The sequence below is a fragment of the Coturnix japonica genome, chromosome 2, assembly GCF_001577835.2.
Source record: "Coturnix japonica isolate 7356 chromosome 2, Coturnix japonica 2.1, whole genome shotgun sequence".
Lineage (NCBI taxonomy): Eukaryota > Metazoa > Chordata > Aves > Galliformes > Phasianidae > Coturnix > Coturnix japonica.
In genome coordinates, this window is record NC_029517.1 from 118100116 (window position 1) to 118114017 (window position 13902).

A 13902-nucleotide genomic window follows, 5' to 3' on the forward strand; every position below is an offset into this window, starting at 1 on the left:
TCTTTGTTTGCAGGGGAACTGGAGGTGGTCCAGAAGGATGGCGAACGCAAGGTCCACAGCCGGCAGCAGCTCCCAGTGGGGACAACGTGGGGGCCCTTCACAGGGAAGATGGATCTCAACAACAACACCTTGGTATGTAGGTGCTCTCAGGCACCTTGCTTCTGTTGGGGACAGCCTGAGTCATTATGCAGCTGGAGCATTTGGAAAACAGGCCTTGTTAGCTCTCACGGGCAGTGCTATTAGGATCACTTCAAATTAGTGTGCCTATGGCAGCTGTCCACATAAAGATCTTTGTAACACAGGTTAATAATAGTAATCTTGCTATTTTACAGGAAGAAAGGAAGTGTTACTTCCATGTTTTCTGAACCATGCTGCTCCCTTTCGGCAGCAGCGTCTGATTTTTAGTATCATTTAAAGTTTTTCATAGCACCAGTTGTTCAGTATTTAATTTATATTATTGGGTGGCATAGAAGATAAATAGCTACATTGGTTAAAGCTGAAATTTATTAAGTCTGACTCTATAATAAGATTGTTGAATGTAGCAAAATGTCTCATTGGCCTGTAGTTTTTTTGGAAGATATGGAAAGACATTTGCCTTGTACTATATATTTTAATTGGACTTTTTAATTATTATTTTGATGCAGAAAATATGTGGGTCATATTACTTGTAAGTAATATGAGTAATAATTCTGAATCAGGGATGGAACAACTGCAGTCCTTCCTGCAGGAGCTTTCTTCTCCCACAGATCTACAGGCATACGTTAGGGTCTGCTATTACTTTGAAATCTGGACTTTTTCTGTAACAGAAACAATTACTAAAACATTTTGTTTTTTTATAAAACCATAATGACAAGAATGGACTTTTGGTGGTTATCATGAGATGGAATGACATTCTCAACCTAATTCAGAGAGATGTGGGATGAAAATGTTCAGAAGGCCTTCTGTCTTCACTGAGTTGGGAAGATTGTCCCTTGCTTCTTGTCAATTTAGAAAGTCTAATTTTTGCTTACATGTTAGATTTTATTTCTGTTCAGCCTGCTATTTATCATAAATGCATTTTGTAATCCGAAAAAGTACCTGTAAACAGAAATGTAGTCCTTAGCAATATTGTTTTGACTTTCATTCTTTGAGACGGTCAAAACTGAACTGGATGTGGTCTTGAGTAATCTTCAAAGTTGAACCTGACTTTGAAGTTTGCTGTGCTTTGAGCAGAAGTTTGACAGGAGGTGCCTTCTGACCTGAATTATTCTCTGTTTCTAAGTAATATTTCTTTTTCCCAAGTATCAGGTGTTTTCTGCAGTCCTATATTTGTTAGTTTCAAATTCCACGTAAAGAAATGTAAATCCTTTGGTAGATCCTTAATTTACTGTATAAGCAACACAGTGCCAGCTTCTACATTTTTCCTCTAGCATTTTTTTTTTTCCCTTGAAATGATTCTAGTTTATTTATGATATTTCTGTTTGCTTTGCACATTTGATTACTTTCCTCATTGCCATACATGCTCTCTGTTGTTCACAAGGGGACTTTGTGTTTGTTTGCTTAAGTTATTTGTATCTGTTTTGGAAAGCTCATTTGGGTAAAGCCTTACGTTTCTAGAATTCAATCAAACTTTCACATCAGCTGCTGATGTCAGGTTTAGTTCATTTCTTAATGTGATCTTCAAACATTGCACTGTTATAGACATCAAAACATCTTTGGAAAAAAGCTTTAATGAGCATTTTTAGTGTAGAGAGAAAAGGAATGAAAAAATTAGTGAAACTCAGGTAAGTATCACAATTCTTGCAGCTGGATTCCTTCTTATAAAAGATGTTGGTGGTTACTAGTAGGTATTTTACCTGACTTCACTGATTTTTAGGGTTAGCAATATATGACACTTAGCCTCACAGGATTCACTTGCCTTAGGATTCACTAAGCAGTAAGTTACTGCTTACTTGCTGTCCTTTCACCCAGAACTTTATGCAGTCATTACTTATAATATCATGTAAAAGTGCTTCATATTTCAGTCATTGCTATGGTGCTGAACAAAGACTCATTGCTGTTGGCTCAGGAGACAGAGCAAGTTAATTAATTCAGCATGGTAATTAATTGAGTCACTGTGCCAGATGTCAAATACTTTTTAGATCTTTCAAGTTTCTGTCTTGAAGTATATTAACAGTATACATCTCAGAGAAGGAGAAGGTTGGGTACCTTGAACAAAAACGATTTAAGTGCTGTTCAAACTTGCAACAGGAATAGCAGCTGTTGACTAAATCAGCAGTGACACAGCACTGTCAGGAGATGCAATGGAGCATGGTCCCTTGTCATGACTTCAGAGTATTTCAACTCTAGTGGTAGACTTGAGAGCTCAATGACTAATCATGTTCTTAATTTTTGTCATCCAAGAGTCAGCCAACAATCATGAATTTTGAAGCATTTAACACTCATTATGCCATAACTTGCCCCATTGCATTACTACTGCTGAAAAAAATCTGTACATGGACATCAGAGATCTTATTAGTGTTGCCTTTTAAGAACAAAGAGTGAACATACAGTATTAGAAGTTTTCTAGGCACTTAGTCCCCATTTCAATATGAATTTAAGAACTCCTTATATCATTATCTAAACACTTATAGACATCTACTTGAGTACTTACATTTAGTGATAAATCTCCTATTTTGATAATTTTAATGACCTGTTCCTGTAATTTAACCAAAGTGGCAAAATGCTCTTGCTCAGAGCTTCTGGTTCAATTCAATTCAATGTTTTGACAAACAGACACATAAGTAATTTTGTTCAAGACTGTTTTTTTAATTTACAGTTGATGAGCTCTAAAGAAAGACAACACAATTAAATCAGTACCTTTAGCAGGGAGGCTCCAACTTTGCGCCTTGCTGCATCCCTCAAAGTTCAATAGTTCCTGGGTACCAAAAAGCAGTAGGGAATGTATTTCTAAGGCAGCAACTGATAGCTTGTGACTCTAGTCTTCAAAAGGAAAGTGAGTTTGCACACATGCCAACTGTAATGTGAGCAGGCCGTTGAGAAGAATGGAAAACAGTTCGAGAAAGATCATACAAACCACTGAAATCATACCTGCTGTATATAAGCAGATCTAATCTGAAGTTGCTAGCATCTTATTTAAGAAGCAGCAGTTTACTTGCTTTTCCCAGCTGTAAATATTTTCCTTGTCTCCCTGAAATAAAAGAAAATCTCAAATATCATGACTGCATTCAGTGTTTCTCAAGAAGCAGCACAGGACCACATGGCCGGTGATGAAGGTCAAGCTGTGGATGATGCGTGGCTCCGGTAGTGAATGGAGGCATTTTGAGATGTGATTTCCTTTGGCAGCAGCCATCTAGTTTTTGGTGTTAATCTGTGCCCATGGCAGGATTTGATGAAATGAAACAATGAGCGGCTGGATCCTGCCCCCTATTCTTGTGGTCTTGTCACAAGGAGGAGCGTGTGGTGCAGGCCTGTATCATTCTGATAAGGAAAAGAGGATTCAACATGGCTGTGACGGGAATCCGTGGGAAGAAAGTGTGCAGGGTTGGACCAGGCGAGCAATGGGATACAGCAGAGACCCTTTAATGGGATCTGGGAGGTTCAGTGCCAAAGCTACACTTTTCCTGGAAGATAGCCTCACAAAACAGTTTATTGGGTAGTGCTGTGAGGGGCTGAGGAGCCAAGGTTCAAAATGCAGTTAAGTTATTCATTCGCTAATCTGCAGCTGGTCACTGCAGGTCAAAAACCTCATATCTGTAGTAGCCAGCAACTTTTAATCTCCAGAGTTGCAGTATGAGAGTTTGCTGGGCACTTGGTTGAGGTTCTGTGTGGCCACGGAGAGTGGCAGCCTGCACTAGGCTGCCTCTGATTTTGTTGTTTAAACATAGAAACATGTAAGGTAGGCTTTGTCTTTAGTCAAAGACAAATGGGGATGTTGGCTCTTATTAGCACAGTGATTTCTATGTTTCATTACCAAAGATAGTATATTGCGTCACAAGTTGTGATTCTAATCTTTACTATCCTTGTTTCGTACCTGTGACATCAAGTGTCTACAAAAGCATTTCTTTCAGTTTTTCACTGTTATTACTGACAGGTTATACATTAAAACTGTGTTTTGGAAGCACTTGCTTCTTTCTCAGATACTGGGAGACTTTAATGTAACAGTATTTCTGGACAGCAAATCGCATTACGCTTACTGTGATGTACATTTGTGCTATGCGAGCAGCACTGCCAGCCACTTCACACAATGTGAACATTTTAAAAAGCTGAGATATGTTGATGTGATGTGGAAGCCCATATGGCCATACTCAGTGACCTTTGAGAACATTCCCCCACATTTCCACACTATTTTTAAGATACCCTCCCCTTTTAGAAAGCCATGTATTTGAGGGGGAAGGTAATGACAGAAGAGTTTCTTTTAAATTTTTGTCCATAGGCATTTTTACCATTTTTTTCTAAACAAACAAATAATCAAACAAAACAGCAGTTGTTTCTGCTCCTTTGTTGACATTTACACAACAGAGTTAATTTAAAACATGTTGCTAATACGATAGCAAGATATGGTAATGATCTGAATAAACACTGTTCTTGAAAAATCAAAAGAGGTTTACTTAAGCTTGAGAAAGTGGTTTCCAGAGTGTTGAGGAATGATGAAAACCACATTCCCTGCAAATAGAAGTGTACATACTGATCACACACACAATTCTGTTCTAAGTTCTGTCATCATGCTGGTATTAATACTGTTGTTAACATGGCCTTAATTTTAAGATACTACATGTTTGAGAGGCATGCAAATATGTTTATTTCCTGTTTTTCTTGGTGGTTTTTTGTTTGTTTGTTTGCTTTAAGCAAAACAAGGAGACAGGATTGAAATCCATTGTTCCTTTTTGTTTCTTTATTGCTGAATCAATTATTTCAGAAATGAAGTATTATGTAGGGGATTCGCTCATAAAAGCACTTTTTTTAAACTTATTTCCCATGTCTTATTTAGTTCCTTATTTAGAACTACGCATGCCCATGATTCATTTTGGCACCTTTTTTATCAAAACAACAGAACTTTACATATTTTGAAAACTATGACTGGTCATTTAGGAAGGTTTTAAAAAACAGTTCAGTTACCTGGTACTTGCTATAAGCATGTTCATTAAGCAGACATTATCCTAATACTCTCCTAATTAAGTAGTAGATACTACCAATTATTCTCATTAAACTGAAAGAAAACTCAATAAGCTTGCTGTCCCATTTCAGTGAGCTTATTTCAGTAGGGAGGTGCTTCTCAAAGTGGGATGCATCCCAGGGAAGTTTGCTCAGTGGCTGCTGAGTGCTGAGTGGGGAAAAGATGGGGGATAGATAGGAGTCCAGGTCAGAAAAGGGAGAAGAAAATTCAGTTCAGCAGAAACAGAGAGAAGCACCAGCTGTGGATGCCAGGATGTTCTGCTTTGGAATGTGGAGAAAAGCAGAGAGAAGATAAGACATATTGCAGCACATACGTCACTGTTCCATTGACTTACATGCTGAATGTAGAGAGTGCCACTGCAACAACCTGTGCATAAGAAGGTGTTCTTGTGCTGCTGGACTGCAGACATCCAGTCTGATCCTCCCTGTACCACAGGCTCTAGAACTCAAACATTTATTTTGCTATTGATGATTTTGCAGAATTTGTAACACAACTTTTTGAATGGGAGTGTAGTCCTATTTAAGGAAGTTTGGATGAGAGGAGGAATTGATTTAACTAACTCCTTTGAAAGTGGCTCACACAGCTCAGTGCACTAAACATCTAATGGACACAGTTCAGCATTCATGTTTGTGATGAGGAGTTTAATGCCGCTATTGTCCTCGGAAGAATTTTTTTTTTTTTTTTATTAATACTTTTTGTAAAGATATTTCTTCTTATTTATGGAACGTGTATCAGTATAAAATAAACAGATATAAAATGTCAGATTTAAATATTTGCCAGTTTTTGAAATAACTTTGCTCTCACTAAATGTTAAACATCCTTTTTTTTTTTTTTTTCCCACTTAGAAACAAAGTTCAGTTTCTATAACAATGATACATTTTATTAGTAGTTTCACAAACATAGATCAAGTGCAGGAAAATCTAGCTGCATCACTCTAGTGGAATGTAAAGCCATGAAGGTGCCTGTGTCTATGAAGATATATGTGTTGTTAAGCCAAGAATTCTTTGCTTATGAGGGGCTCTGAGCTGAAAGACTTGCAGGGTTATGTTCTCTCAATAACTGTTATAGGGATAAAATATCCTGGATATTCCTGGGTTCTTCTGGGGAAACTAAATGAAGCCCACATAGTTAGCATATGTTGCTAGTAGAGGAGAGCAATGTGATACCCTTGCGTATGGAACTGTGGTGGCACTTGGGAGAACACTGAGGAGTGCATTCTATGAGACCTGTGGAAGCAAAGCGAGCAGTTGGTTGGAATTGAGCGTGCTGTAGTTGAAATTCTAGCATAAAAATTCACCATTTATAGGTTTCAGAATTGTGCTAATGAAAGTGCAGACCACGATACCACTCTCACATACGTTATCACTGAAGCAATAACAAGATTTGAAATTGTTGTCTGTCCTTATTCGAGACTTTGAGTAAATGAGTAGATCTATGGTTTCAATGACAGTGTCCACTTGCTGCTCACTTCAGCACAGCGTTATGGAAAGAACAAAATTCCAGTTTTCCAGTTGGTTTCCTTTCTCTCTGAATAGTCTTCAGAGGAATAGCCTGTACATTTGCAAGATTGATATTGAAAAAAGAACCAAAAAAACCAAAACAAACAAACAAAAAAAAAAAACAAGTAGTTATTTCATTGCCAGCCAAATTAACTGCATTTTGTGAAAGTATTTATTTGAATTTTTGACTAGAAAGAAATATCCAGCAAGTACAGTTAGCACAGTATATGTATTCTCTCTGTATTCATACATGCACATTTATAAATATAAGTGCAGGAAAATATACATGTATACATTTATACATTCATATGGTGGTGTTTGCAAGCATATGAAAGAAAGACTGTTATGAGAAGGTCCCTTGGGTGGTAGTTTTTCACAGTGTGGGAGCCCAGGAAGGCTGGGAATACTTTAAGGAAGTAATTTTAAAGGTGCAGGAGCTGACCATCCCCAAGTCATGGAAGAAAAGCCAGAGGGCAGGGAGGTCAGACTGGCTGGACAGAGACCTTTGGGTAGAACTCAAGGGCCAAAGGAAAGTTTATGGTCTCTGGAATAGTGGGCAGGCTACTTATGAGGATTACAGGTATGTAGTGAAGCTGTGAAGGGAGAAAACTAGAAAAGCCAAAGCCCAGCTAGAGCTGAACTTGGCCACTAAGGTAAAGGATAACTATAAAGCACTGCAGAGACACTGGACTGCAGCTCTTACGGCTCTGCTGGGACATGTGCATGAGGCACCAATGCACGGTATCCATCCCTGTACTCCTGGGCAGTCCCAGCCACCTGCAGCAGTGGGAGTTATGAACTGTTTCACGTTCATGTCATGTCTTAAATGTTCAAGCATTTCAAACTTTTGCCCAATATTTTTTTTTAACTAATTTATTTTATGTTATTTCAGGGACTAGAGAAAAGGGGAAAATATTTCAACATAGCAAAAAAAATGTTTTGCAAATTTAAAAGCCTCAAATATAGTTACAGTCATGTACTTTCTTTTAATTTGAGCTCCTTAGGGAATAATTGTGTTTTAAACAGAGAAAATAATGCCTTTTCTCTGTGTGCTCTAGGGGAAGGACAGCAGAGTGCTACTGATGCATTTAGAATACGCTACATAGCATTTGGGATATCATCATTGTTTTTGCATATTATTTTCTCTGAGAAAATGACATAATTTAAAACGTTTCTGTTGCAGATATTTCCCATCTTTTTTGACATTTCATTTTAATGTATGCCTGAAAACGGCGGAAAATATTTTTTTTAATAAAAGATTCATTTACGTTAGTTATTATTATTTATGTTTTTTATTTAGAAGCACCTTTTCAGTTAACACATTCTGCCATGATTTTTTTTTTTGCTTTGAGCTTTGTGGTTGCACGTGGAGCTCTCCAAACTGGAGGAGGAGTGACCACACTTTCTAAAAGATGAATCTGGCACTCGTGCCATGTGTGAGGACAGAGACAAGCCGGGGGAGCTGAGGGAGGTATGTTTGGTGCGGGGAGGTGACGAAGGGTTCTTCCCTCTCTCTCCCTCTTGCAAGCTGTTGTCCTCACTTTGGGAAGAAAACTGGGACAGATTAGCATAAAGGGAAGAAAGCAGTGAAGCAGCAAACAATAGTAGGAACAAAATATCTTGGTCTCTGATGTGTTTGCTTAAGCTTGGGATGGACCAGCAATGGGAGAAGTGTAGGTGCAGTAGGGACAAAGCTGCTGACCCACAGCTTCTGGCATCACAATGCTGGGAGGTAGCTGCAGCCAACCTGTCTGTGCGGCTGTCCAGAGACTCTGCTGACATCTCTCAAACTTGGCTTCAAAAGGCCTAAATTAGACCCACTTTTGCAGAAAATGGCAGATGGGACATTATGGCAAATGAGACAGTTGGTCACACAGTGGAGGATACCCTTTTCAAAATGTAATTGAAATATAACAAGGGCTTGCTGGGAGATAAGAAAGTGAGCCTCTGTGTTTCTTTGGCACGTCCCTTATTAATTTCCTGCAGGTTTTTTTCTTACGAATATTTCTTCTTCCTGCTCCAGTTTCTTGCTAATAAAAGTTAGGATTAACATGTGGCAAACGACCCAATTTTAAATGAATGTTGCTTTTTCAGTGCATTTTTTCAGCTTGATTTTGGACTTTGCTTTTAAGTGTTCGGTACTATTTTCTTAAGAAATACTGTCTGTTTTCTGAGGATCAGTGTCTCAGGTTTCTGTGTCAGAGATGTGAGAAGAGAGAGCAGTGGCATCGCATTCTCAGGATGCCAAACGTGTGCACTTTGATCTGGTGCTCAGCATGCCTCAGGGAGTAAGCTGCATCTTGATTTCTCTAGTCAGCCACCTGCAATCAGGTACCGGGGCCCCGATTAGGAAGGCAGAAAAACAGTGAACGTACCGTGGGCTGGATGTGGAAGTCTTTATGAGAAGGCTATTGGCATCAGCAGCGTCATCAGCACTTGTTCTCTGGTGCAGTTTCTGGAGCAGTAAATGCCCTTAATGCTTAGTAACAACAACAGGTACCTTTGTGCACTGATTTTAAAGCTCTCCCCTCTCCCCACCACGGTTAACATTTCATTGCAGAACGGAAAATGAAAAGGATATCCATGTTTTGAGATCTTGACCTCTCGCAAATGTGAGACCACTCAGAGTGGCTGTTCCTCCTTAACATTCCTCGCATGCTCTCCTCCAAGCCAGTTGCTCACACTTGGCGCAGTGCTGGAGTGGCTTTGTAGTCACACCTGCGCCACTTGCTCTGTCTGTGGCATGCACCCATGGGGCTAAACAGCTTCTCTGAATTTCAGTAAGCATTTCCCTGTCATTTATCCCAAGGGGACTCAGCTGGAGTCTTTATTCACTGTAACTCCTGTAATTTTGAAGTCTCCTGAACTCTTCCGAAGTACATGTGTGGTATTGTCAGAGTTCTCCACGTGTCTCTGGCTGCTCTGTGGGACTTGCAGAGTGCTCCGGGAGAGCTGTGAGGCGTGGGGAAGCAAAGAGGTTCGGCTCTGACATCCAGTGTCATCCCCACAGCCTCGCAGCATCCCCATGGCCTCATAGTGTTCAGGCTCGTAAGAACTGCAGCAGCAAGAAGCACTGATGGTGTTGCATCAAAATTATTGGGTTAACAACGATTCTTGAATTTATTTTTCACAGACAACATGTGAACTATGCAAATCTGCCAAGGTGTTAGAGATCACAGTTTATAGGCCTGCATGTTGTTTCTTACTGGTTGTTTATGTTCATTGGAAAAACATAAAGGGAATGCAAAGCAACCAGAAATGTTAAGGGCCAGTTAGTATGTTAGGACTTGAGCTTGTGTAGTTCTGAGGTGCAGGAGGAGGTGCTGAGTAACCCCAGTCTTTCATTCTGAGCAGTGGGGCTAAGGGATGCCGAGCATTTCATGACACTGAACACCACCAGAATAGTCTGTGAGCCTCTCTGTGGAAGATAAATATTTCTTATTTAGTTTGACCTTGGAGATGGAACTGGTTTGATAGGGTTAAGGTCAATGAGTATATTATTTTTAGACCAGATACAGAGTACATGGATGGTTCTGCTTTATTTTAGTGTGTTAACATCTGGCAGCATTCTGTGTTCCATATGCTGCTGATTGTCCTGATACATTCATCTTCAGTGATTATCAAAAAGATTTCAGTGCTCTGGAGTTAATCACACATTTCAGAAGACAAATACATGAAGACAAGTGGAAAAGCAATGTGTGGGTTTCTGTGCAGAAGACCAAGATTTGGGTAATCTTGTCAAGTGCTCAATTAATTTAGAAAAGAAATATTTCAAAAATTGATCTAATTAGTTAATATTTGTGAGTACTGTGAGGATGAAAAACAGCATATTGGAGCTTGATATTGTTATCACAACAGACACAGAGAAACTGATTGTGCTCTTTTATTTCTAAATGTGACGCATTTATTTCTACTAAGGATGAATAAAGGAGTTTTAGGTCTGCATCCTTTTCCCATGTGTCATTTTTGCATAGCTTTTCTATATGAAAGTTTAGCTATGCTTGTGCTATTTCATTACTAAAATCACACACATAACTATCAACTGTCTTTTTTTCTCTTTCTTATACCAGTGTTTTCAGTTTTCCTAGGTTGATAACATTTTTTCCAGGGCTATCAATTACTATTTTCATTTTATGCTGTTTTGGCCTTACATGCTATCAGCTTCAGGGGAGGAAGACTTAAGAGTTTCAAAGGGAATCTGCCACAATATAGAAGGTTTTCCCTTTACAGCACCTTCTTTCTGAAAATGCAGAAAGGCTGCTGAGATCAGAGCGAACAGGGAGGCAACAACCAAGCTAAGCATGATGTCTGTCAGCCTTGTACCCCTCTTACAGTGTTTGCACCAGCCTGTGCTGACCTCCAGACAGTCAGCTGTGAGGCTACCCTTATTTCTTCAATGAAGAATTCAACTAAGTGAACAACTACACAGTCCAAAGTGTAGAAGGATCACAATTTGCTGCCCTTACCTCTTGTAAGACACCCCTTGCAGCCCACTCCCCAGCCACAAGAGGAGCACCATGAAATCAGCTGTGGCTATGGCTCTTCAGTGAAAGCCAGAGAGTAGGATCGGCCCACATAGCACTGTGCAGAACGTCTGGCCAAGATAAGATGTTAGAAAAGCAGCAGGAAGGCTGAAGTGGCAGTTTGCCACAAAATGAAGGTAGAGAACAAATGAAAGTAGCAACATTGCTACTCAGTATTTCCTCCTTATTTGAATATCCATCATTTCAAAAATAAAATATAATAAAGGCAGTGAAATCTTTTAGGGCACATAATATATTGCTATCCACTACTGAGATAAAACTTGTTTTATTTTATCATGCACAAATTTATTTAGATCGTAGCAGTGGCCACTCTTCCTGTTGCCAATATCTATTAATGATAATTACTTCAAATACAATACTTGCTCAGTGATAGCATCACATCATGGTGAGGAAGATTGTGATCTTATCTAAACCTATTCTGTTTAACTCTGACACTCCTTCTATTATAGTAGGGCCTAGATAAGATCATGCCTGTTAGGATCAGACATTAGTTGGAATCAATATTTGAAAATGTGCCTGTTTTTGCTTAATAGCAAAGTTAGTGTGAGGGTCAGAGTGAGATCATTTGTTGGATGAGATTGTACAGCTTCATCTTGTAACGGAAATGTGTTCTTTGCTTCAGCTGCTGGTGAAAAGTGAAGCAAGGGCTCCTTAAAAACTGTACAGCTTCACTACTAATCACTGTGTGAGGAAGATACAATCATTGTTATGATATTTAACATCTGTAGTGCTGCGGCATGTTGAAGTTCTAGTTAGGAACTGGTGCTCCTTAGAGCTAGACTCTGTCTGAACCTGATACAAAGAGGACAGCTGCTGATCTCTGCTAGCTTATGTCTTGGGCTTACACCAGCCCTGAATACAATGGCAACAAGCAAGTAAGGGAGACATAAGTTAAAGTAGAGATTATGAAGATTAGTTTAATAAACAGCAATTGCATCACAGTAAAGCAGCAGATGTGAGCTTTATAGACATGGTGAATGAAAAAGGCAGCAAGTTTGCAGATGATTTCAGGGAACTGTTCCGATCCATTAATCTAGTGGAAGAAAATATCAAAAATTGGAAGCATTGATTTAGATGGGAATTCTTAAACTCACTGGCAGATAAAAAAAGATATAATCTAGATTAGTGATGGTGAACCTTTTCAGTGCCCAGTGCCAAATTTATTTTGAAAAGCTCAGAAGTTCGTGTGCTGCCAACAGAAATCTTTCAATGACAAACTCGTTACCAGTGCCAGCAGTGTATGGTTACTGGTGGAGGTGAACAGTAAGAAAACAAAGAGTGCCATAAATGCTGTTTGCTGAACAATATGGTTACTGTTTCCGTAGGACCTTTCAGGCTTGGGTTGAGGAGACCAAATGCCCATGGATATTTGTATAGATTGTTTGAGTGACACTTTCTGTTTCTCCTCAAGAACATGAATATTTCCTCTGTCATAAATGAAAAATTCAGACAGCATAAACTAAAGTTAATAGCCATGCTAGCAACTGTTTTTGTCATGTTACTGCAAAATAGGAGTGCCACTAGTTCTGTGGCTCAAGCTGGAATTAAAGTGCTTTATGTGTAGCTTACTGAGCTAGGGAACTAGCAGGACTGGACTGGACTGCTCCAGAAAGAATGACTACAAGCAATATTTTAATAGATCTCTTAAATCATTCCAGTGCATAATAAAAACAAGTTTGGAGATTTCCATGTTTTAGCATGAAATTAGCTTCTTGTTCGGATGCCTAAATCTGTATTTAGATGAACTTCTAGTATTCTGCCAAGCAATGTTCTGAGACCTAAGCTGGGTTTACCAATCTTTTCAGTTTCAGTAATGTCTCTCATTACTGAGTGTTTCTAATCTTAAACTCTAACTTGCAGCTTGACTTTGATTTCCTTCACTGTTAACAGCTCGATTACAATTCTTCACATTTGACTCACCAATCTAAATTTATAACGCTGTTCTCTAAGAGATGAACATATTACAGACAGGAGTGGTAGTTTTCATTAGACAAAGTCAGTTTCTGATTTGAAACAAAATAAGTAAGTTTAATGACACATGCCCCTCTGATTATGTATGGTATGTCAGTACCAGTATCACATATGTGCCAACTGGTAGTTATAAAGAGGTGTAAGTATAATTTATGTGTCTTCAAGCACAAAAATAATTGAATAAATCATTGCACCAATGTTAACAGTAAAAGCATGACTGAATTCGCTATCACCATACTGTCTTTCAAATCAAATTAATGCTTTTGCTTACTCTTTCAATGTAACCATAGGTGAAAACTCTGAATTGAAAAAATAATAAATACCATCAAAGTAGATTTAAATAGGTGAAATTCTTCACCTGTAATGTGTATAAGGATATTTGAGTACTATTTTGCCATTTAAAAGTGAAGCATTTCCATATTTCCATTGAAAAAGGCACAATTTTGGATTCAATTTGAATAATGAAGATACAGATTTTATTTTACTTTTCTTTTTACTTTAACAAATAGGAGGAGGAGCAGAGATGTTTTTTGAATTATCCCAGAAAAACTGGGAATAATTTATTTTTGAAGTCTGTGATATTCATCAGGATTTTAGATATCTGTATCACAGTGCAGGACAGATTCTTTTTCAAGCTATATTTCTCTTTATTTCCCCAGCTTATGTAGAAGTATGATAATCTTGGGGCATCCTGAAGTAATTGTTCTGATACTATACTATAGTATTTGCACGG

At 38.7% G+C, this 13902-nt stretch overlaps 1 protein-coding gene across 2 annotated transcripts in view; it reads left to right on the forward strand.

Annotated features, from left to right (window-relative positions):
- ZFPM2 (zinc finger protein, FOG family member 2) overlaps positions 1–13902 on the forward strand; it is a 301650-nt gene that overhangs the window by 146041 nt on the left and 141707 nt on the right. For both annotated transcript variants that reach the window (XM_015856138.2, XM_032442872.1), the window contains one exon: positions 14–132. In XM_015856138.2, coding sequence (XP_015711624.1) covers positions 14–132 — 119 coding nt within the window. The remainder of the gene's footprint in view (positions 1–13; positions 133–13902) is intronic.